The 26,049-nt window shown below is 45.6% G+C and overlaps 1 protein-coding gene across 1 annotated transcript in view; it reads right to left on the bottom strand.

Annotated features, from left to right (window-relative positions):
* Positions 1 to 26,049, bottom strand: part of LOC137782498 (protein kinase C-binding protein NELL1-like) — a 220,837-nt gene that overhangs the window by 123,093 nt on the left and 71,695 nt on the right. Inside the window, exons 5-11 of the mRNA XM_068571803.1 lie at positions 25,777 to 25,873; positions 18,846 to 18,918; positions 18,216 to 18,298; positions 10,188 to 10,322; positions 8,101 to 8,203; positions 6,291 to 6,364; positions 2,213 to 2,312 (exon numbers count right to left, since the gene is read on the bottom strand). Coding sequence (XP_068427904.1) covers positions 2,213 to 2,312; positions 6,291 to 6,364; positions 8,101 to 8,203; positions 10,188 to 10,322; positions 18,216 to 18,298; positions 18,846 to 18,918; positions 25,777 to 25,873 — 665 coding nt within the window. The remainder of the gene's footprint in view (positions 1 to 2,212; positions 2,313 to 6,290; positions 6,365 to 8,100; positions 8,204 to 10,187; positions 10,323 to 18,215; positions 18,299 to 18,845; positions 18,919 to 25,776; positions 25,874 to 26,049) is intronic.

The following is a 26,049-nucleotide window of genomic DNA, read 5'->3' as shown; positions in this document are numbered from 1 at the left end:
ACAATACAAAAACAAAAAGCACATAATGATCCAGCTCCTCCAACACAGAGGTTTCAAAATAAGAGCACGGAAACAGCGAAATGCAAGACAACAATCATCTTGGTGACTAATAAAATGCTTAATTGGCTACTTATGAGTGCAACAGGGAACTAATTATCTCTCTTTTGCAGAAATAAATTTCCATTTCTGACACTTTCTTTTTTTTTCCTCGATGACTTCACGAGCCTTCATTTTGAATCCGAGGTGAATCCGGCCGCCACCTTTTTCCAGAAAATGAAGCAACGCCACACACTGAGCTTTTCCAAAAGCCACGTTTCAAGGTCACGGGGTGGGGGTGGGGGTGGGGTTGGTGGATAAGTGTTTTTCTTCGATGGAAGTCAGCCGTGCAGGAGACACCGGTGCGGTGACGAGATCCAAATCTCTCACTGGCTTCCCACCTGTTAACATCATTATCTATCAGAACACATTGGCACCGCTGCTGGGATTAAAACCCCTGATCGGCTGCGGTGGTGGTGGTGGTGGTGGTGGGATTGGAACTTTAACTCTCATCATGGTAAACGCTTCTGGTGTGCCAGACTGAGACGGAGATCCTGCACGTGTGCAGATATGTGACATGGCAGGTAGACGGATGTTCAGAGATGAGGCAGCGAGCCGACAGACAGACAGCCAGGTGATCGTCGGCCGCTCGGTAAGTATGAGGTGACGCCGCCCATCATGTCGCGTAATGAAAGACACACTGGCAGCACATAAAAGCCCCCGAGAGGCAGGGGGGGGGTCTGGGGAGCCATTACTGGAGGAAAGAGCTGCGACTGCATTCTGCTTCCTCCGCCTCCGAATCGTGTAAACATGTTAAAAAAACAAACAAAAAAAAAACGGGCCCATCCCACGAGAAATAACACGCATTTTAAAAGCTCCACAAATATTTTACTGCGATTCCCGCAATTAACTGGACACACTCGTATCGACGTCTTCGTAAAAAAATAAATAAAAATGTTCCGCCCCGTATCGAATCAAGCGCTCCCGAAAACTAAAACAGCCGGCCCCGAGGCCGTGCTGCGCGCGCACCATGCGGTGGCGAGCTCCGGGAAATAAATAAATAAAAAAAGCTTCCAGAATGTTGCAGCTGCAGAGTAATGTTCGGTGTGTTGCTCGTTCCGACGCACAAGTAAATATCAGAGTGGTGGCAAAGAGCTGAGTCCCACAGAGGAGGAGAGAGGTCTGGAGATGATTAGGAAATAATGACCCGCTCGGAGTTAGCAATGGTGTGTGTGTGTGTGTGTGTGTGTGTGTGTGTGTGTGTGTGTGTGTGTGTGTGAGAGAGAGAGAGACAGAGAGAGGGCTGTAGAGAAAAGACACTGTGACTATCAATCTTTAATAGTTAGCTCGTACTGTGTAAACTCGTCTGTCCTCTCTCTGCCGTTCTTTCCTCTATACTTCACACATCTCCTCTCTCTCCTCTCTCTCTCTTTCAGTCTTATTCTTTCTCTCTTATCATCCGGCTGCGCTTCACTTCTCTTTATCTTTCCTCTCCTGATCTTCCTCATTTCCCTCGCTCTCCTCTCGACATGACGTCCATCGTCGTATCCTCTCCTCAACTTTCTGATCACCTTTCCTCTCCTCTCATGTTCTCCACACTCGTTACCTCTGCCCTCCCCTCGTCGTCTCCTTCCTTTACAAAGCAGCACGTACGAGACTTTATACATCTCCTTCCCTCTCCTTGAATCAACCTTTCATCCTCTTTCTCTCCTTCCCCTTTCCTGTCTTCTCCTTTACGCGCTATTCATCTTCCTCCCCTCGAAACACAGCCAGTCTGCGGCACGCTGCTTATCTTACAGAAATGAGAGCCCAATTTTCTCGGCTCAGAACCCGCCCTGGGTTCCTTTCATTATGGCTCTATAGCCCGACAGCCTTCCACAGTTTGTTTATTCAATGTATTTACTGAATTACCCGTGGCTATTTACCCTGTAGTAGCTCCCTGCCAAAGCAGCGTGGTTCAGGCAAATTGGCATAGCAGGTGCTCGATAGCAGACAGACCAATCTGCTCCGATAGGTACGCCGGCCCAGAAGCACTCAGACCCGGTGGAAAGGGAGAGAAGCTGAATTATTGCAGCGGCGCAGCCTGAATCAGCAAACCGGCAGACTCGGTTATGTTTGCGGCGGGGTTGTGGGGATTGGTGCGCGCACATCCGAAGGAAAAGAAAAGGAGACGTACCTCGGCAAACATTGCAGCACCTGCCATCTGGTAGGATCTGCTCGCCGACGGTGCAGTTGAGCTCCGGACAAGTTTCTGTGACTTTCACCATCAGGCCGCTCTGGAAGGACAGGAGGGGGGAAAAAGATTTATATTTCAACGCTATGGGGGTGAAAATGTGTGGCAAGATTTTCACCACAACAATGACACACAGTCTAATATGTCACAGCTCCCATCACAAGCCCACTTATTTTACCTTTTTTGTGGTACGTTTGTTTGAATATTAAAAAAAATACAGGCGTTTTTTCCCCCCGGGGGTCCGCTGGTAACGTCTTGTTAAGAAACATTGACTTTGACCCGATGAAAACTGTGGAGCCAATTTTGGCTCCAGACCTCCTTTTTCTCCTGTTTTTGAGTCGTCGCAGGAACCCCAAATTGATTCCAATACTTGTGTTTATTGTATGTATTTGTTCAGCAAAGTCTTGCGAAAAAATGTAAGATCTTTTGATCGTAACTATGAACATCCAGCATGATATGAGGCAGATTCCCCAAAAATGCCTCCTGGAGCGTCAATAAGACGCTTTTATGGAAAGATTAGGACCTAGAGTTCAGAATCTGCAACGGGCAAGATGTTTTTTATTTGGTTTACCTGCCGGCCGGCCATCACTCATATCAGTCGGGGTTTGTTTTTTTTTGTAATGGTCATATCAGTTGTTGGATGAAGTCGTAGGGAAATTTGACTTGGCACAGACGAGAGTCTCACATTCATTTAGAAGGAGACGGCAGCAGACGTTGTTTGTGCTCCTTTTTCTAAAATATGCCAATGATCACATAACTAATACTGTTCTGAGAAGGATTAAATTAACATTCTTCTCTGATGATTGTTTTTTACACTAGATTACTCTTGTGTTCTCCGTTTCTGTAGTCACAAGAACTACAACAGACTGATTTGTAGTTTCAAAAAACAAGTCGGTCGGGTCGTTGAGCTTAATTTAAAGAGCGCCAGCCACCAATATGTTCGTTCACATGATGTTTTCCCTCCCCTCCGTCCGTCTTATTGCGCAACAACCTGCTTCACACGCAGGTGAGACCACACTGGCCATCGGGCGGCGGCTCAGAGGTCGAGCGGGTCGCCGTCGTTCAAATCGGCAGACTGGCGGTTCTGACTGAAGCCGGTCAAGGTAGACGAGTTTTCCTTGGGGATTCTAAATTACTCCCGTCGGTGTGTGTGTGTGTGTGTGTGTGTGTGTGTGTGTGTGTGTGTCAGATAGTCCTGGCGGGCGACCGGCCCCCTGCATGGACGCCTCTGCCATTAGTGTGTGAATAGGTGCATGGCATTAAAAAGCACTTTGAGTGGTTGAAAGAATAGAAAACGTCCATTAACCATTTGCTGCACTCGAGCCCGTCGCTCTGTAGCTCAGTGGTGTCCGACCTCGTGCTTTAAATGACAGCTTTTCAATCATTCGGTCAAATGCATAACGATAATAGCACAGAACTAATAAACTGTGCATTGAATTCAAATAGTTAACGCAATTACTGCAGTATTCTATGTCTGCAGAATGAAAAAAATACATTGTGAGCCGATCATTTCCTGTCACTGTTGTGTAGCGCTCTGCTACTTTGGTGACGTGTGTGTTGGGTCTGCAGGAAGTCACATAACGGCCCGTGTTATATTTGTTCAAACTCAAACCTTCACGTTTTACAAGCCTGCAAATACAGCCAAATTTAACCTTGTTTATTGTGTTATTAACACTAAATATTTCAAGCTCTCTGACCTACATTATGCCAGTTTGAACCTTCAAATTTGAACGTAACAAAAGTGGAAAGGATGACACCTGTGGAGGGTGAAGGATGCCTTTGAAAAAGTATAAAACAACAGAAAAAAGAAGACGTTTCAAGATGTTGAAACAAGAGTTTTCCCAGATATCCCTGCCTGAAGGACGCTGCCATGACAAGAGAGACGGTGGGACGTAAAGGCTGTATGTATAGACACGCCGCTCGCATTCACTCGGAGGGCACGGACACAGATAGCAGGTGAGGTGCAGATAGGCGCCACAAAAGACCGGGAACAAAACAAAAAAAAAGATCGAAACCTCGCGTTCTGGCTGCCGCGCGGGGACCAGAGCTCTCAAGGTCGAAAAAGGTATCGACTCAAAATCCTCCTTTCGGTTCAATTCGACCTCCTTCGATGTCGCGCCATCCCAGGGAACCGTGTGAACCGTTTCTCCCCCGTGTCATCGTTCAATAGCGTCGCCTCGCACGGTGAGCCTTCCATCAGCGAGGGCGACAAACTCATTGTTTTCGGTTTGTAAAGCCGGCGCAGTCGCTCGGTCGAGGTCTTTTCTCGAAACTCACGGACACGATACCCGTGCAGCGCCACACAGCAGGTGAGATACCACAGCGAAAGAGCGGGAGGAATAGAAGGAGACGGAAACGTGGCCTCGCGGCTTGAACGGCCAGAATAGGTTAAGCACCCACATGGTGAAGTTGTGCATGAAGGAAGAGACAGTGTAACACGGTATGCTTCATCGAAACAAGTAGGGCTACACCTTGGAGTTTGTATTCATTTGCACTATTGTGTCCTTTGACATTTGAGAAAATGTAATTAACTAGTTAGAGCGACTGGCTACCTGCTGCAAACACCAACGCCGTGCTGAGAGGAGAGTAAAGACATTAATAATGCCATGGTTATACACGCAAATAGCAGAATTTGTCTAAAAACCTTAAGTTATTCTTCTCATAATGATGTAAAAACATACTACAGCTATCAAAATGGGGTTTACAGCCGTGTCCGTCCCAATATTTGTGTCACTTAATTAGCATCTGACGTCGTCTCGACCGCCACATTTTGAAGAAACTCCCTCCGGATGTTCCTAAGACGTCACGGTGACCTTGACCTTTGACCGCCAAATTCTAATGTATTCGTCGAAGAGTCCAAGCGGGCGTTTTTCCCGCCAAATGTGGACAAAGTTCCACATCCTGAGATATCGCGTTCAGGAGAATGGAACGAAGTACTAACGGGCAACCCCCGAAAAACGTAAGAAGCAAATTATCCCGTTTGAGAAGAAGATATTTGGTAAAGCATCCAATACACGTCTGATTAACTACAGGATCAACTTATCCACTCGCCGTTTCAGCGCCATAGCGTTAATGTTCCCTCATGACAGGCAGCCGCGATGACATCACTAACACCGTGAGTGAAGGAAAACCCGGCGTCGTTTTTGTTTGCGTTGACAATTTGAGCTGCCGAGTGTCACTCATCGGCACTGATGGCGCCGCATTGAGGGTGTCGCACGTTGTCCGGATGATAGAGCCCCTTGAGGCGAACCTGTCATTCGTCGCGTAGGTCTGTATAATCAAAATCGACTTCGACACGCTGCCTCTGCCCGTTCACTTTCCCGCCCACCTCCGCGACGGTAACGGCTGACAGCTCCACGGCGCCAAGAAGTACACGCGGCGCCGAAGCAGACGGCTGAGATCCGTCGGCGGTCGCAGATCACAGCGCCGACAAAAGAGACGCAGCTGAAAGCCGCAGAACAGTTTCTTTAAAGCTCCCAGGAATTGGTCACGAGCCGGGTTCAAGTCTCCGGGTAAAAAGGTTGGCAGTAATTGCTCCAAAAAAATAATGATGTTTTGAGTTGCCTGAGGGCCAATAATAAGTTCAGGAATTCACTTTGCGACACTTTGGAAGCAATTACATGCACAAAAAAACGCTATTTTTCCCCCCTTAAAGAGCGGCTTTAAAAGATAAATGGCTCCTCAGTGAAGAACGCTCACCTCTGTTGAATGGTGAACTGGAATAATGACTCTAATTACAATCCACGCGCTGATGAAGCTTCATTTCAAATCGGGCCTTTGTGTTGCTGTGTTTCATATTCTTTCTAATTACCTGGTTATCTCGCCATTAGAGAGAAGAAATACCCCCCCAAAAAAAGAAAAAGGTAGATTGAACAGATTGGGGGACGGAGGCGAAGCTAATACGGCCCGCTGGCTAACAACGCATCATCGTGCCGCGTTGACGCTGAAAGAGAAGTCCTGCGATATTCTGGAGGCCGAATGCCGGTGAGAGAAACGCCCCCTCAAAGATGTTAAACGTTACCTTGCATTCCCTGCAGCTCCTGGATAGGAAGCGCTGGCCTTCAGAAAAGGTCTGGCCCCTGTAGGTGCACTTTGCTGCGGGCAGAAAAACACAACCGCTTGAGTAACTGTGATACACCAGGAAACATAATTATTACTCAAGACAGTATGGGCTCCTGTGGCGCTCCTGAAAAGTAGAGGTAGAGAAACGCTCGGGGGAACAAAAACAGATATTTCCCCCCCCGCCCGCCCGCCGCATGAAGTTCTGCATAGTTAATTCTGTCAGAAACAAAGTTGTTCGTGGCGTGCGTGTGTGTGTGTGTGTGTGTGTGTGCATAAGCGGAGAGGAAATGTAACAGCGCATTAAGAATACAACAGAGGAGAGAGCCGTCTGCATAATCCTCCGGCGGTGAAGCAGAAATAGAAAATGAAGCAGATGATATACGAAGTCCTGCTTTTGCCTCCTCTCCAGAGGAGGGGGGAGGAGGAGGGGGCGGGGCCAGCGCGGCGGCGGCGGCGGCGCTCAGTCGCAGCTCTGGACCGCTGCTCCCTCGTCCGCCTGTGCCAAAGCTCTGATGTTCATAAGGGAGGAAGAGGAAGAGGAGGAAGGAGCAGTGGAGGGAGGGAGAGGAGGCAGAAGAGGAGGGCTGGAATTATTCAAAGAGAGACTCTCCTCCAGGGATTCGGTGTTTTCGCAGGATAGCGAGAGAAACGCGGTCGTCTGTGGGCCTGCGAGCCGCTGCCAGACCCCCGTGTGCTTTCTACTCGAAATAGAGCTTCCTTTTCAGCTTCCAATGAAAAACCCCTGTGATCTCTGCTCTCGCAGATGGTTTATTCTGGTTTCTTCTGGCCCGGTGGAGCATCTGCCACAGCGCCACTATCTGCTGGCGCTCTGGTTGGAGTGGTACCTTTTCAAGCAACAAAAAAAAAAAAGGATGTGAAGCTCAAACGTTTTGTGGTCGGGCGAATAATGACCGTCTCCTCTCACTGGCAGACAACGGCGAGCGTGACACTGCTACACTGCTGCAAAACCACCCAGATAGGACTCTGGCGCGTGTCTTTTTGGGTCCAGAAAGGCAAAGAAATATTAAAACATCCTCCTTTCAAAATCTGGAAATGTGGAGAAAGTCAAAGCTTGACAGACTTACCTCGCTACCGTTAGCTTATTCGCGGTTATGTCAAACATGTAATTGTCATTACCTTGAAATATTACGTCACCGTCCAATTAAAAAAGATTTTTCCTCCGATGTGAGGTCCCGATGTTCGTACAGATTGTAAAGCGCTCCAAGACACATTTGTATTTGGGATTTTGGGCAATACAAAATAAACTGGATTGAATTATTTTAGGCGTCAGGCATTGTGGAAAAAGTCTCCATTTACATGTATAGATGTGATTATAGAGAAGAATAGATTTTCAAGAAAGCAGTCGTGGAGCGATGACATCATCCTATGTGCTATACTTGTTTGAGAGAGAGAATATGAGTCGTAGATCTGAATGGCGGTAGAAGTCTAGAAGGTATTAGGAGTGGGCGGAAAAATCAATACAGCATCATATCGCGATATTTTACGTGGCGATATTGTATCGATACACGGAAGTCAAGTATCGATCTTTTATTTAATTAATTCTAAACTTTTTTTGGTCCCAGAATAATAAAATCAAGTTATGTTTTGTTGACAAAGTTTTCCTTTGGGGACAATTTGCAGTAGAAAAAAAAGGTAGTACATCGCAATATATATCGCAATACTCAATGTATCGTAACAATATCGTATCGGGACTTAAGTATCTCTTTTTCCCCGTTTCTTTAGCAGTTCAACGTGCTGCTGATACTCACGTCTGCATTTCTTGCAGCAGGTCCCATCAACGTGGACGGGCAGCGAGTCCTCTGAGCAGTTTGACGGAGGACAGAAAATCCGGCGACACTCCACCACGCCGTTCTGGAAGAAAAACATCCGGAGCAGAAAGCCAAACGCTCATGTGAACACTCGGGCGTTTTTTTCGCCCGTGGCGCCGCTAAAATAAATCCGCACGTGGCCCGCTTCTTTTTTTTTTTGAAACGTCTCAATTTACACTTGCTCAATCATTCATGGAATTGGATATCTTTATCTGGGGGGAAATAAAATGTTTCCCATTACCCTGCAAAGAGTGAATCCAACGCCGCTCACGCTACAGCTCGACCCTGGAAGGCTTTTCAGTGTCAGCGCCATGCAGACTAACCCAAAAACTGTTGAGAATCCCACCTTTAAGAATGCAATCTGAAGCTGAAAGCTATCATATTCAGGATTCATAATTTAGAAAATACCGTATAATGTCATATAATCAGATAGGAGATTCATCAACGGGCGCTGGAACGGCGGCTTCTGAAACCGAGCGGCCCCGCTGATAGCAGGTGGTTAATCGGGCCCTGAAGGACTGCCTTCATTTTATTTTTTTTGGAGGCCGATATCTCTCTCTCTCTCTGCGAGCGCCTCCTCATTTCATGAGTCATCGAAAATGGCTTACCCCGGGACGCCACGGTTATCAGTTAATGGCATGTCCGCGGGAGGAAATCGGACCGACTAAACTCCACCCCGTGCTCGATGTGCAATGATGCAGCAAAGTCTAATTCCCCCGGGGCCCCGGCGGATGGCCTGATTCAACACATTTCAAAGTCTGGCTCCCGCAGTATGCATGAGTGCAGGCAGGAAGGCTTATTAGAGAGGAGGAGGAGGGGGGGGGCTTGTTAGGGGCGGGCAGGAGGCAGGGAGACATGATGCTGAGGCTGACGGCGAGGGAGGTCTGACCAGAAGACAAGTTAAAGAAGCTAAGTGTTGACAGTGGAGGTCAGAAGAGTTGTAGACTTACAAAAGGAAGAATAATTGATCAAAAAACGACACTCAGATCTCTTTATGTATCAATAATCTGTGATGCTGAAGGTGGTCCAGAGGTTATAAATCCTTACATTCAAATGGACAGTGTATATATCTTCCTCTTATATTTGCCTGTTAGTATGTCTTGAAAGTATTTTTTTATTTTGAAAAAGTTGAAAAAAATATGTATTCTGGTGTAAGATACAAACTTGACACAGTGTAAATATAATTTGGTGCATAAATTGATACTATTGGGGCACTTTGGTTGTTCACAGACTATTCACTTTTATTCCCTCGTCTGTCTTTCGTGTGATTTCCTGTCATCTTTCTCCTGTCGCTTTTAAAAAGGGAAGAACGCTGAAAGAAAATGCTTAAAGATGAATACGGTCAGCCTCTCTCAGACAGGGACGAATGAGATGATTTCAATCATCTTAAAAGGGAGAATAAATGGAATAAATGGACTTCGCCGTGTTTACCCCATTTAATTACTCTTCCAAAGTCTTTACTTGTTAATTAATATCCAGTTTATTGACATATTAACATATTTTAACACTAGATAACTTTTAATCTTGGAAGATTCTCCAAATGGTCCCGGTCAGCTGACTTTAGCTGCCTTTTCCCTTAACGCACACTCCCCTCTCCTGACATATTCATCTGTGATGACCGAACAAGTTAGTTGCTCTCTTGACCAAGAACTCTCTGGCAGAAGAGACGCTGCATCTCAACGGGACTTTATTTGGCTAAATGAAGAATAAATACACAATCTAAAATGGTGTGAAGGGCTTAAATAAACTAAGACTTAAGTAACTTCCTCTGAAGATGCATTTCGACAGTCAACAGGTCAGAATAATCTTCTTGCAGCTGCCAATTTTGAACAATCCAATCTAAAAGTAGATTTAGATGAGGACTGTAGAAGTCGGCATCAGGCACATTTGTGATTTGTAACATTTAAAAAAGACGATGATGGAGATTTATTTCTCTACAGCGCCACAGTGGAAAAGCACAGCGTCTCCGTCTTTGATGGTGTGTGTGTGTGTGTGTGTGTGTGGAGAGGGATGAAGGTGACACTCACCTTACATGCACAGTTCCTGCAGTTCTCCGGCTCCACCCACAGCTCCTTGTCCCGGTAGACCACGCTGTTGGCGCTGCAGGTCCTCTCGCAGTGACAGCCCTCCAGCTGGGTCAGCCGGGACTCCGCGTAGTTCAACTGAGGACGAGCAAAAGAAACGAAAACCCAATCACAAGCGTGCAGGTTAACCTCCACACACACACACACACACACACACACACACACACACACACACACACACACACACACACACACACACACACACCGCCCCCAGCGTACCCCGGTCCGTCCTCACTGAGGGCCGCTCCGCTGGGAGGTGCTCATTAGAAGGGCACAGAATAATAAGTGATCAGCATTCAACTCACGCTGCAGACCTCGGGCTATAATCTCCTGAGAGATGACGGACGGGATTGACAGACACGATCCCGCCTCGCTCTTCCTCTTCGGCTTGTTTTCACGCACAACACTCTCCGCGGTTGTCTCTCAACAAAGAAGCGATGCATCTTTGACTGACAAACGCGACGCGGGGAGGGGCACACAAACCGGGATTCACTTTAAAATTTAGAAATTGCTGACTCACTACTAGTTTGTCAAAAATGCAGATTATCACCGGGTGTGTTTTGACACGTAATCGCGACGCCATTTATCGTTTACTCCAGCGAGGAAAGTCCTACGTAGTTATTTTTTGTGTGCAGCAAATGACATTGTAATGCAAGAGCTTGTATTGTCGGAAAAAACTCTTTGGATATGGTGACAGTCAAGTTTTGGAAGTGATGTCATGAATAAGAATTTAGCAACTTTGCAAAAAACAAAATGATGACCTGATTTGGTTGATAAAAAGAATAAAGATAAGCAAAGTGGTCCTCTCCAAAGGTATTACCTGATGTAGACATGGTGGATGTATTTCGTGGATGGATGGATGTATGGATGGATGGATGGATGGACAGATGGATAGATGGATAGATAGACAGACAGAAAATGTCGTGTGAAACAAGACAGCAAGACACATAACCGACGTAGAAAGATGCTGAATTTAAATCTAAAACCCACAACTAAAGTTGCTCATTAAAAAATCAAACCGCTGCCGGGACTAAAGAGCGTCTCGGTCGCTCGGTCGAACACTTTGGCTCCTGAATCGCTCACTGAGTGAACTTCTAAGTCCTTTAAAAAAACAACACAGGCCTTCAGAGGAAACAATTGTTTTTAACTTGGGCCTTGATCTCTTTTCCAGAGTGACCTCTAGTGAGTTGGATGTGTTCAGAAGTCGTGTCGCTCCACGTTTAAAGCTCAAACTGGAGCAGGAAGAGTTCATGTTGATATTTTAGGAGATGGATGGTCAATCACCTGGCACCTCGTGGATCTAAAACGCAACGTGAACGGTGGTTTGTTTTCCTATTATCATTTTAAGTAACCACAAGTCAATCTATCATAAATATCTATGTATATTTTTAAACCCACGTCATCCATCAAAGCTCCTCCTCGAGTGTAAGAGCCGGCTGGTTAAACACAAACAGCAGTTCACGCGTACGTTAATATATCTATAAAACACAAGTCTGACCCACGCGTTTACACAATCAGCCTGGTTGAAAGGTGGGGCGCTGTGGGAATTCAAAGGTCCGATTGATCCGAGCGGCGGTGGGTCAACTCAGAAATTGCCGGTCCACTTAAGACACTGACGGCTGCGCCTCCTCCGCTCCTCTGAGACCGGCTCAGGCCACAGAGTCAGAAGGACAGGACTCACAACGATAAGAGGCTTCTCAGGGGAAATAAATAAGTGAAAATTGCCGGGCGTCACTTCGTCTTTCAACTTCATCTGGAAGAGTCCCGGCTGCTTTTTCTCCGGAGAGCCGTGTGAGCGGTGGAGATGTGTCCTGTCACAGCCCCCAAAACAAAATGTTTGAAATGCCGTTTTCAAAAGGCTGAGAGGCTGCCTGCAGGCGCCGCAGAGGAATACAGCTCCTGTACAACAGGAGCATCAAATGCCTTGGTGATATCACACAAAGCAGTCAGCGGCTAATAGGCATGTAGCTCCTATGGTTGGTACATGAGCCAGAGACACATGAGAGGAATGCTGACTTGAAAGCTGAAGACAAAGGGGGGAAAAAAAGCCTTTAATCTTTATTGTATAAGTGACGGATATGTCACACCCGGAGCTTCTGACACCAGATCGGTCTTGGGCTAAGAGTAATTAATGAAATGTTGGTTGTAGTTCATATCTGGGATGTCTGCCATGAATGGACATGTTCAGTCGTAACGATGAAACAAACCCACACCGACGCTCCAGAAAGCTGGCGGCGCGTTTGACGGCTGGATACTGGAGATCAATGCGTCTTTAAATGCCAGCCGTGGTCACGAAGGGAATGTGCAGACAGAAAAGTGTGGGAATCCTTCACTCCTCGCCTTCAAGAAGTAAGCCAAAATATTGTATATGTTGTTGTGTGGACAACTAAACAATCCCATCAGAGAACACTGGGGGGAATAAACGATAAACAATCCATGGTTCAAACCCCCACTACACATTGTCAGACTTTGATTTAAGCTGTCTTTTTAGGGGATTAAAGGGAAAATTAAGGGAGTAGGTTATAATTTACAGTTAGTTTGTTACCCGCTGATAATGCAACAATACACTGATGTCCCAAATATCTTTGAGAAAGTAGTTGCAATGGTATTTTTCGCTCTTTTTTCCAGATCAGCTTGGACAAAAAGTTCGATGGACTGATGGTTTTTATCCAATCAATTGCCAACTGCGTTTGGACAGAGCCTGCCCTTTACTGAGCAGTTTCCAATCAAGTCCTCTCAGACGGTGCTGTGTCAACAAACCATCTGGCCGCTCAGGTCATTGCAGATTGTAACCACCTAAAACCTGCTCTACACACTGACTCTGTCTCGAGCCAGAGTGTGGTTTGTCTCCTCTGGGCTCCTGTAGAAACGTGCTGCAAACATAGAGGCCTCCGTGAAAAGGACCCGCATCGTTCTCTACGGCCAAAACGCTAACTTAAGGCTTCTTCTTATATACACTTAATGCCCTAAATGCTCTTAAACACTTAAGTAAATTAATCTAAATTATTCAATCACGATAACTTAGCACTTGCCACCTCCATTATGTAGGTAGGTAGGTAGGTAGGTAGATAGATATTTTGCTCCAGGAGCATTTATACATACAGGTAAGCAATACATATTAAAAAATGCACAATATATGCACAATAAATTGTAGAGAATAATTAGAAAAATGCACAATATATGCAAAAATAATAAAACATAAAATTAACAAACAAAACAAAAAGATTTGGGGATAAAACCTAGATCAAGGCAAACCGTGCGCTCCTCGATAAACTTCTCCAAACTGACTTCGTTCTTCATGAATCATCTGAAACTTCGTCTCAGAGTCAACACTGAAACGCCTCCTGTAGGAGCTGTTCTACGCGCATGCTGCGGGGAGATACTTTAGGTTCAACTTAAGGAAATAAAAGCAGCTATTCTGCAATAAAAACACATTTCTACAGCTGCCACATGGACCCTGAATCCTCCGTTATTAGCAGTAACACTGGAACCGCTTTCATGGGCGCACACACGAGGGAATCCACTGCAGCGGCTATGGAGGAAAACCTTCAACAATCCATGCATCGGTATATTTATATCGCTATTCCAAAAGCAAATGGATTATGGCTTAAGAACAAACAGGTTGCCTGGAACATGGTATGGAAATTTACAATTTTACAAAGGGCCGGGCATTTCTGGTATAAATAAAAGGAGCTGGTTAAAAAAAAAATCACAAAATCTGAAGATGATTTCCAGTCGACGGTGATGGTATGTAGTATTGAGTTCACCCTTAATATCCACTTATCCTGTGCAGCATCTATCCATGCAGACGGTTTTGAGATACAGCAGTCAGTTTTATTTATTTATTTTTATTTGGCTTTAAAGGCAGAAATATGACTCACAGAAAGTAAATAGCTTTTTGACACGAGAGCTTTTCTGTGATTTAACCGTTTAAAGAGGGTAAAAACAAAGATTTATATTGGAATATCTGTGTCGTAGTATATAAAAAAAGATATATCGAGGTATTTTCCTGCATCTTTTGTCGTAAATCCTTCTCACAATCACACGGGTACAACACATGCGACTAATGCCGTGCTAATCCACACAGAGCCCATTGTCATCTCGCCTCACCTTGACACGATACACTCAGGACCGAGCAATTATTCCCCCTTCGCGCTGAATAACTCAAATCTCCGCCGCTGCAAAAGGCAGACGGCCATTTAACGGCGGAGACGGCTGCTCGTACGAGCCGCGGCGGGGAGGCAGCGATGAGGTCAGGTGGCAATAGGTGTGTTCATGTGAAGGAGGAATGCGTTGACACAGCGGTAGGGTAATGTTCTTCATTTCACCCTTATTTAAACCCAAAGTTATTCCACGGCTCGCCCGCCCGCCAGGATGTCCTTGCTCTATTCCCTCCCGCTGGATAGCAGTCACTCATGCAGACAGTCAATCACACACACACACACACACACAGTTATGCAGATGCCCCTCCCCCCCATCTCCCCCGTGGCTGCACTGCCGAAAGCACGCCACCTGTTAGCCTCCTGTTGTGTCAATGCAGTCGCCGTTCCCTGACACCTTTTTCGTTTCGTTTTGGAGCATTAGGTAGGGTCGGGTGGTGCTGGTGGTGGTGCTGGTGGTGGTGGGGGGGGATTCCCAATAGCCGGCAGGTATTTCGCACACCGGGTGAAATCATACTTAAACTTCCATTTTGTAGGCGTCATGCGGTGCGTGCCGACTGGAGTTTGCAGTGTGTTACAGTGTGATTTTGAACGCAGTACGGCGTTGTAGCTAAGCAGTAGCTACTTCGTTGCTATTACTTGTTTTGCCATGCTAGGCTAACATTAGCCAGCTACTGCTCGCATTCAAGAGCTGGAGGATGTACCGTTGCAGTAACGGCGGCGTGTTTACGTCCCTGGGTTCGCATAGGCAGCAGTAATTTATATTTTATGAATGAATTAGCTTTGACTGTCTCTACTTTTGTGCATATTCTCAGTACATTAAAGTATAGTTTTCTTGTACTGCAATTAAAAAGCAACGAGGTGAAATATGCAGTCTAAGATTAGACGTTTAATAAAGAAGGATCACAGCCGACGAAATATGAAAGTAAAGTCACACTAATATAGACAGATGAAAAGATAATCATAGAGAATATAAGTGTAGCTCAGATGCCCTTTTAGTCACTAATTATTAAATACAAGCAGCTGAATGCATCTTTAAATGGATTTATAGAACGAGCAATTCATATTAAATAAACGCCTCCAAGATACAATATAGACAAACGTATAAATATAAAGTAAAGACCGTACAATATATGTGAAAAACACGACCAAAGCAAAACATGTTGTGCAAAGCTTTCAAAGCTACGAGCTAAAAAAAGTAATCTTCTAAATCATCGTGTGGATCATCTCTGCATCCTGAACCCGTCACACTTAAAAGACCAAACAAGGAATGACCTTGAAACTCAAGTACGGCTTGTACTTCAAAAACACACACACACAAAATAAGCTCATAAAACATATAATCTCCCATCCTTCCCTTAATCCTTCTTTCAATTTCTACTTCCGCTGACATAAAAGCGCAAAAAATCCTCCCAACTTGAGGTTTAGGTTTTTCCCCCCGAGCAGCAAAAGCTGAAGGTCTTTTTCCGGTTTCAGCACATTTGTAAATGAGCAAACTCCACCTGCTAATGAGGACGGTGACATATGGTCAAAAAGCTCAAAAGTAAGCACACAGGACTCTCTAAGATCATGGTACCTCGCCCAGATCGGTGTACGTTTCGCGGCGCACGCTTCGACGAGTCTCCCCACTTGCATTCGAGACGCCAAGTGGTGCAGAGTGTAATTGCACCTTCGTTTATCCCTCCTCTCTTACCATAGTTTGTTATAGTACAGCTGATAAAAACATGCTGCAGCTATTTGTCATACTTACTGTTTGGTCGCCTTTAAAGACCTTTAAAGTCTGTAAGTACTTCTGTATGTGCATGTAAATACCTTTTCCCATATATTCTGTGTGTGTTTACCGTTTCAGTTGTGTTGTTTGGATGCGAACCGCGATGCTAATTGTGAATAGCATTTTTTGTATTGACATTAAAATTAGCTTATACTCTCTTTAGTCCAGGGAGTCTTGTGTAAATGAATACGTAGCTTTTCCAGCAGAGTGGCTGTATGTTTATTCAGAGCTTGGTATTCTTCTGTGTGTATTTTGAACGTTTGTGAGCAAATTTCTGGGTCTTTATTTCCTGGATGTACTGTTAGCTATCTGCTAAGCCAACCTACAGAAGCAAGGGCAGAATACCGCCTGTTCATTTTGCACAAAGAAAGTAAGCAACTACTTTTAATTTGCTACATGAAGTCATGCTCAAGGGGCGTGACTGTAGACCGTGTAGGCGCATACCCAATGTGTCTTGTTTTGAACACGACGATCCAACCTTAGCCCTTTTGTTAGATGAAACATGCATGCGTCACATGGCCTTGAGGCTGTTTGCGGCGTCAGCAGTTATTTACAGACTCTACGCACTTCTTTTGCTGTCATTCTCAAGGAGCTATCACTCATTTCTCTCTACTGTCGCGATGCAAATGTATCTCCAAAGTGAAAACGGTTCCAGTGTTTCATCGCTCTAATCCTGAGCTTTTTTTTTTTTTTTGCAAAAAACTAAACAACAACAAAAAAGATGGAACTGTCTGTTTGCAGTTCCCTGTTACATGCACATTAATATCTTTTCTCGGTGTCTTTTTTAAAACCACTTCAATCCGCGCTCACGGTAACAACTGACAGGATAATCGCAGACAGATTAAGGTGCATGTTCATTTTGTTTTTCGTTTTCCCAATAATAACGTTCTACCTTTTTAGGCAGCCTCTTGTTAAAATGAAATGAGGGAAAAGAAAAATGCACTACAATGAAGACATTAAATAAATCAAAGGATTCTGTTGCCTCTCGCCTCGTGAAGAACAAAGTTATTTATTACTTTTCATTTATTTATTTATTTGCTTGTCAGCTACAACGGGGTAAATGTAATAACGGATTTTTTAACAGTTTTTTTTATTATTTATTACTGACAGGGTTGCCAACATATTACATATTCTGTGGTTCTTTTTAAACCTGACAAACATTTGTGACACCAATAAATGTGCTACTTACAACTAAAATGGAGTAATCTCTGTCTGTTTGTCTCTCTGTGTGTATGAAAATCTAGAAACCTTTTACACTTGGAGGGCAATTTGACCAGATGGTGGCGCTATTACAACAACATTTACGGTTTTGACCTTTAACTTTGAACTAAAAGTCTCAGAAACATTGTTCTTAGATTCCACAGTATGGACGAACCTGTCCGTATAAGCTCCGCCCACCTGTGTCTCGACCCCACTGCTCCTCCAATAAATCTTGCGCAATCGTCACTACCATTGGTACAGCCCGCCTCTGGACTGGCCGTGACACATCTGGTGCCTTCCAGCCAATAAGTGGCCCTGCAGCGGCGTCATCGAACCATTAGTCATCGAATCCTTCACATATCTCGAGAACCGTCCGTTTTCGATTTTACGTAATACTTGGTGGGTGCATTTGCTGGGCGGGAGAAGGAAGGACGTGCATTGCCAAAGCTGCTTTTGACAGGCGAGGAGTTCACCGTTGAAATAAACTGAAAAGATAAGTGAGCAGTGCGCTGTAGTACGGCAGCGTGGGCGGGGCTTCAAGGCCCCCGGAGGCCGAGTCGAGCATGTTGCGGGCGGGTTTTTTAAGGTCGCGGCTCATTAACTGCAGTTCACTTTTACTGCTGGGTGCTGGATATGCTAATGTTACGACCCAACTCTTCTTCTTCGCTATCAAGGAGTCAGCAAGCAATGAGGCCTCTCTGTGACACCCATGCCTGCAGCACTCCGAGGGCATGCAATCCTAAACGGAGACTACACTAGTACTGTAGAGGCCCGAGTCTGGTGAGCTGCTGCTGCTAGTGGTGATATTTTTCTGTGTGTGAGGTCATTTATTGCCCTTACCTTCATGGTCATCTTGGCCAGCAGCTCCTGAAGGTCCATGATGCCTTGCACCAGGCTCAGGAAATCGCTGCAGGTCGGACAGGCTCAACGGAGGAAAGGGAAAGCACCAAAACAGGGAAGAAAAGGAGAGGAAGAGCAAGAAGGAAGCATTTAGACAGTAGATAAACAAAGTATTAGCTCCAATACATGTATTTGGACACAGCTCATGTCAACAAGCAGCAAACAAAAGGGATTCCCTCAAACATCTGTTTACTCTTAGGCTTAGGCTTGTGGCTGGCGTTAGCATCAATAATAAAGCGACAAGGTGTGATTACAGGCCTTATTGATTAGTAACAGAGACAGTGGGACAGTGGTGGCCTTGTATCTTAATCTGTTTGACAGTAAACAGATGGAGAGACGAGGCGGGGACGGAGGAGGCTGCGCTGAATCTGAATTACAGCAAAATAAAGATTACTGGGATGGAGGGAGATGATAAAATGAAGGGGGAGGTGTCTGTGATCAGCGGAGTGAGGTCACCACCGGCTGACACTCACGCTCATTGCGGGTCCACATTTTGTAACGGCACTTTCCCTTTCTACTCCCTGTGCGTGTTCAGATCACTATGTACTACTTTGTAATCATGATACTCACTGCGGTTAAGGTTAGGACACTGTGTGATGTAGCCGTTGGGAGCGAAAATCAACTTCACATCCTGGATAACGCCCTGGCAACAGAGAGGGAGAAGACAGGAAGCGTTACACATGGATTGGAAATATAGCAGAGAACCCGGCAGAGAAATACTATAGAGCCTACGGCTATGCTAGTTGGTAGCTTCAATGAACATAGCTTTTTTTAAATATTTGCTCAAACTGTTACTACATATGGGAAAAAGTTTATGAATGTAAATATTTTAATTTATGTTCACCATGGTCGCCATCTTCAAATAGCATGTTAGCATTCTGACATAATAGTATCAATTCAAGTCAAAAAATGACACGGTGATAGCTTTGAAAGGGCTCATAATTATGAAATGGTAAGAAACCACCACAGGAAATGAAGCTAACGCTAACTGCACGGAAATGAAGCTAATGCTCACTGGCTTTGAAAGGGCTCACAATTACAAAATGGTGAGAAACCACCACAGGAAATGAAGCTAACGCTAACTGCACGGAAAGCAAACGTACACGCAGACAGAGGTGAGCGGCCTTTAAGCGATGGAGCTTTCTTCTTTGTCAATCATTTTGAGTGACAGGCTCCACAGGCCTTCATGGTGACCACAGTGAAAAAATAAATAGGCGCCTCTCTCTAATGGAAAAGCAAACTTGTAAAAACACCAGGGCGCTCGCACTCGGGGGGTAATATCGTTTCACCATTCCTTCAAAGCGGCTACTGAGAACATGCTGGAAGGACATTTGGAAGCACAGCTCGCCTCTCGCTCCGCTCTCTGTGTGTACGCGAAATCCATTTACAGTGCATTTGGCTGGCCTGGATGCAAGCAACACCTGCCTCCATTTCAAACAGAGGCACAGGAAGAGGGAGCCTTGAGGCGGACAGGCTTGGAGCACAGATTGAGAACACACACACACATTCACACACACACACACACACACACACACAGCGAGAGAGAGAGAGAGGCTGTGTGAGTACAGTGGATGGCGAGGAAGAGATTGTCAAGGTGTCACTCAGAATGAAAATGAGGGTGTAGATCACAGATGTCTGTCCCAGAGGTCCACACACGTCACCCCGCACATCACTGTCACTGATCAGTAGGTAATTTTCGATCTGAAGACATAAAATCTCTCCTACACACAGACACACACACACACACACCTGTTTCATGCCTCTGCCAAAAGCCTGTGGCGGAGATGTTTGCATAGCACTATTCAGGTCGCGTCCACACTCCCGTGGTGAGTCAAGTTCAACCTGCGCACTTGCATTTCAAGTCATGTACAGCGCAGCGTTACAACAGTGGCAGGTTTTCTGACGTTTTGTCTGAGTGAGGGAGGGGAGTGCTCAGTCTCTGCACTAATCAATATTTTTATAGCAACAATGAAATGAGGGGACTGCATTTAATACGGAGGAGGTCTCTAAAAAGTGACGACGCCTCGGAGACCGACTCACACAGCTACCTCGAGATATTTAAAGCCTATTTGAACTCTTAGTTTGGGGTGTTGTTGTGTGGTCCATGCATCACTGCATTCATCTGAAGGCAAACCTGTAAGTCCAGTGCACCAAACCAGTGCCCAGCTAGCGCCGAAAAAAGCCTTTTTGTTCCTAAAGAGTCGGTAGAGACCGAACCAGAGCTGAAAATATAGAATATTATTTTCTTCCTTTCATGGGGATGTCTTCAAATAAATGCTAATTCATTGTCTCCTTGATGTATCCCAGAGTTACCGTTAGGAACTTTTGAATGCTAATGAGGCCGCCTCAATTTTAATTAAGATGTAGATGAGTAATTATTGATTGGAAATTTCTGTGAAGTCGGATTCTGCGAGAAATCAAGACGAGATCCCGCGGGTTCACCGGAAACTTCCGAACTCCAGCGGTCCAGAAGGGTGAGATCAGTAGCGACCGACGCTAGCCCCAGCGCTCCCCTTACAGCGAACCGTCCCGCTGGCGGACAACGGATCCGGCTTTGCCGCGCCGACCGCCGCCCCCGACCTGCAGCCGGAGCTCCGGCGGGAGGAACAGGAGAGCAACTTTACAAGGCGATAGAAATTGAGTGGGTTGTGCGTCAACTTCTTCTGCCTGAGTGGTCAAAAAGTTCATTAATGCAGCCTTGAGGAGGTTGCAGGGGCTTTTGCAGCCACATAGTGTGTGACTAGTTGCCTTTTTATTTGTCTCTCCCCCCAACCCCTCCCACCCACACACACACACACACACACCATCTCATTTTATGGATGGTCCAGGGACGAACAGGCGACAAGGGTTTCTTTTATGGCCAAACAGTTTATTGTCTCTCCGAACTGAACGCGAGCTTCCTCCACACGGACACAATGCTTCCTGTTGAGGGACCGTGAATAACAGAACGGGCGACGGTTCCCCCATCGTCGCTCTGACGTGTGCGCGAGAAGATAATCAAAGTGAAGCTGGAAGTTAGCGCCACAGAGACGGAGCAATTAAAAATGTGTCGTTGTCCAAATACTTACAGATGGCGTGGCGGTCTTGACTCTTGACACGTGTGTGTGTGTGTGTGTGTGTGTGTGTGTGTGTGTGTGTGTGTGTGTGTGTGTGTGTTATACACATAAATCAGATATTTTTGTACAGTTCAAAATGTCTAAATACTGTAATACAATAAGCATTAATTTGAGGTTTGGTTATGATTCATGCTAGGATTAAATGCATGCAAAGAGGGACCCCAAAAGTAGTGCGTGTGTGTGTGTGTGTGTTATACAAATGAATTAGAAACAGGTCTTTTTGTACGGTTCAAAATGTTTAAATACTGAAATTAGATAAAATTAGCATTGATTTACGCTTTGGTTATGATTCATGCTGGGATAAGGGAATAAATACATCCAAAGAGCCTCAAAAAGTAGTACAAAACTGTGTGTGTGTGTGTGTGTGTGCGTGTGTGTCTTAATGTTCGGTTTATGCATCATTTGTTTCTTTGTGCCCCCAAACGTTCACCAGTTCACTCCACTATACCGCTGATGAAATTACCTTCTCTCTCGTCATAATTCCCAGTTAGCTTGTTTATTATAGCAATAATGGGCCTTGCATATTTGGGCTCTTTGCCTTCCGGCAGCATTGACAGAAGTGTATTATCCAGAGGTAAAGCTTCCTCCAGTGATCCTATTTTACTCAATTTGATCATGCACAACGTGACTTTTCCTCGGTCGAGCCACATCCGAAGATTTAACCTCCACCTATGTTTCATCTCCCCGGTACGAGCCCGGCGTCAACAACACTCATTATCGGGAATGAGAGGAGAGGAAGGAGGCAGGAGAACAGAGAGAGAGAGAGAAGGAAATGGTAATGATGATGATGATGATCTCCACAAAGGATCGGCTCTTGCACGTCTTTGTGCTACAGTTGAAACAGGATAACTATTGATTGAAGCTGATATTTCTGGTAATTCTCTATTTAGTCTGGTTCAAATGACAAATTCAAGTGAAAAACAATAATGGTGATTGCCAAAGGGGCGTGTAACAAAAGAGCCAGTACATTTTTTGGGGGTCTTAAAAGATGTCAGTTATCCCGTTGAAAACTGTGGAACCAATTTTGGTGCCACAGTTTTTTGTATTTATTCTGTGTTTTCTGTATTTATTCTGTGTTTATTGTATGTATTTGTTCAGCAAACAAACCCCTATCCGTCCCATAGCAACAGTGAGCAGACTTTTTTTTTAAATTATTATTTATTTAATCTTTGTTTTCCTAGTATTAACCATTTTTATTTCTCTCACTGTATTATTATTATTGTTTGAGCGTCAACTAATGCAATTATTTTGATATTATGTTTGTCACCAGAATGCAACTAAAGGTATAAAATCCATAACCTGAGAATGAGGTTTTTAATTTCAATCTATAATTGTCCTCAGACGTGTGAATCCTCTAAAAACTGTGAAAATCAATAAAACATATTTACAAAAAAAAAGTAAAAAAGATCAAACAAGCTGCTTTAAACAACCAGGAAACAGAAGACAGATGCACACACGCACACACACACACACACGCACACGCACGCACGCACGCACGCACACACACACACACACACACACGCACAGAGAGTAGAAGACGGACTGAGTGACAGATGGAAGCTCTGGATCTCTCATGTTCAGATTTGGTCTTTTCCCTCTTCGCCTTACGCAACGTGCCGCTTTCCTCCGTTTCCTCCGTTGTGCGTCGTGTCGCCGTCCCATTGGTGCGCGACACGCCGGGCCGTTCACAAAAAGCGCCGCTTCCAAAAGGAGCCGGCCGCGTCCCCGAGGAGCCGGCGTCCTCGGGGCATAATGGATTCTAGATAAAGATAATTTATTAGAGTTTCCTCCTTCGGATGGAGAGGCTCCCATGAGGAGGAGGAGGAGGAGGACGAGGGGCGTCTCGAGCTGCCGCGAAGAAGGCTCAATATGTTTTATTTAAAGGCCTAGTTAGCTCATTGTGTCGTTATCCCCGCTCCCGCCGCCCTGAATGGGATAGATTACAGCTGCGGCTTTATTTCACCTCCTATCTCCCACTGCAGTGTTACTTCTTTCGCCTCTCGCCTCTTTATTCTCTCTCGCTCGTTACCCAGCATGCCCTCCACCCTTCTTTGGCTTTTTGGCACGACGAGACGCGAGGAGCCTCGGTGTTATGTCTCCACTCGTCTGCAGCAGGTAGCCGCTGAGAGGAGCGTGAAGAGACTAGCAAAGAAGTAGCAATGTAAAGTTGGACGATATGTGTTTGTCTGTCTGTGTGTGTGTGTGTGTGTGTGTGTGTGTGAGTGTGTGTGCTTGAATCCGCTGCACAATACATGGCTCCTTCTTGCCAATACGCTGTTGTAGAATAGCAGTTGTTATTTTAAACTTCAGCTCTCGTGCAGATCGAGATAGAAGGTGTTAATTTGTTTTCAAGGTGGTTGCAGGCGTATTGAGCCGAGCGAGCTGCGGCGCCCCGCTTTCAGTCTTTAGCTCGCTAATTAAAGACCGGGAAATAAAAGATAACAACGCCATTCGAGTATGTTTTTTTTTGTCAAAACCTTCGGGGGAGGATGGGCAGCATTTTCACCTCTAGTGCTAGCAATTTAAATTGACAGTCAGTCAGTAAAAAAATGATTTGAAAAAAATAATTAGAAAAACCAAATGCTTACCAACCGCAGGTCAAGGACATGAAAAATGCAACCACTGAAAGCCAATCAAACCAACTCTTATTTTATCATATTTCATCTTCAGTTCATGTGTTTCTGTCACTGTATATGTTTTAAAAAACAGCTTATTGGATTAAGTTAAATACAAAATGCCTGAAACTGGAAGACAATACATTGGCATAATGTCAACGATGTTACTTCTCTGTTAATGTTTGCTATTTTTTTAATGTTTTAAACAAAAATTATTGCCAAATCTTCCACGTTACGAAGCATACAAACAGTTTTAACTCATGTAGCTTTGCAGCTAGCTCGTAGGCTAGTGTACTAAGCCCTGACTGGAACCAACAAGTACTGATGAATCAGATTTAGTGAACAAACCGCACCGACGTTTCTATCTCTGGCAACTTGTCGCCGTGCATGAAATGAAGAGACGTCGGCTCGTGAATATGCATGAGCGACAGCGGGAGATAACGAGGGTACCGCTAATGGAAAAAAAGGGGCGAGCTCAACATAGCCCCTTCTGACACAACGTGCAACAGGTCCTGGATTCAACGTTTCACAATTGCACCTGTCAGCAGGCGTTCCAACTCAAACCGCCGCCAGCCTGAAGGGACTCAGTCACTTCACACGAGCCCACGCGCTTCCACGCCATCTGTCTCCGCCGCCGACAAACATTTTGGTCTCGGGGAACCGGCCGATGGAAGCTGCGGCTTTCAAGAAGAAGAAAAAAAGAGGTTTTTCCTCCAGAAGAAGGAGCGCCTTGAAGCCTCGATGAAGGCGGGACGGCGGGCCGACGCGCTGCTGCGACGCTCTCAAGCCCGAGGAGGGGGAGAATTATTTACAGCACAGTTGGGCGCCTGGTGGCTAATCAATATTACATAAATGTGAGATGGATATATATTTAAAGAAAGGCCCATTGATTGCACAATGGGTGGGCGAGAGGGAGAGAGGGAATATCGAGAATATGTGCATGTCTTAGTGACAACAGTGAACGCATGCGGAAGGCTGGGAAAATGAGCGGTGATTAAAAAAGAATCGACGTCTTTGTAACGGGCTCGTGGGACCGAACACTTCAAAGCATACGCCGGGCTTTTTGTGGTTCCTCCGAGGGGCCTTGAGGGGGATACACACTCTTGCAACTGCGACTGGCCACGCAGTTGCATCGACGGACTCGTGTTGGTTTACGGTTCCCGCCTTTTCCAATCGCCAGAACAGTAGGTGGCACAACGTTTAGAGTCGACCTGCACACCGACGTTCACCGACATCTCCCTCCAGGAATTCACCGCCATCTGCGTGTCCTTATACTCCGTCAGACGGGTTATATAAATGCTCATATTTGCAGGACCTCTTCAGCCAAACGTTCTTCAACGAGATCCATTGTTCGTGTTTCTGCTATGGCTTTTAAAAATGGCGGTATTATGCTATGAAGCCGGAAATGCAAGACTCAGAAAGGACGTGGTTAGCAGACCAATCACAGTCTTGCGGGCTGCGAATGGCTCGCCTAGCTTTGTCGGATAGTTAGAAATTTTGGGCGACGCACGCAAGATGGCCGACGAGACTACGCAAGGGGCCCTTGTGTAGTCCTGTCGGCCATCTTGCGTAGTCTTGCGACTGCATAAAACCCGAGTATAAAGGACCCTTTAGTACTTCTTCCTTGTATCTGCCACTCGGCTGAATTCCCCCACCCTCCCCCAACACACACACACACACACACACACACACTCACAACCAATTACACAGGGTCGCTCTCGAATGCCAAGCACGTTCAGGCGCGCGAGGCGAAGCGTGCATCAGTCTTACCTTGAACAGGCCGTGCTTGTGGCCGTGCTGGCCGAGCCACACTCCGCTGCCCGGGGTGAGCTCCATCTGAGGAGGGTCTATGACCCGTTCATAAATCCTGCCAATGACAAAAATCAGAAGGGAATGCTTTGGTTATGACGAGTGGTACTTTGGAGGAAGCAAAATGTTCGGACCCCACCGCCCTAACAACATGGGAACAAAACGGTCCGACTTTTAGAGACTCCTCCATCCCTGCTTTTTGAATTAACAGATTAAAGAAAATGTAAATCCCTT

This window comes from Clinocottus analis, unplaced genomic scaffold (genome assembly GCF_023055335.1).
Source record: "Clinocottus analis isolate CAN_PGR_092001 unplaced genomic scaffold, fCliAna1.0.p SCAF_1, whole genome shotgun sequence".
Lineage (NCBI taxonomy): Eukaryota > Metazoa > Chordata > Actinopteri > Perciformes > Cottidae > Clinocottus > Clinocottus analis.
The sequence above is the reverse complement of the archived record's forward strand: the minus strand, read 5'-3'. Positions and strand labels throughout refer to the sequence as shown.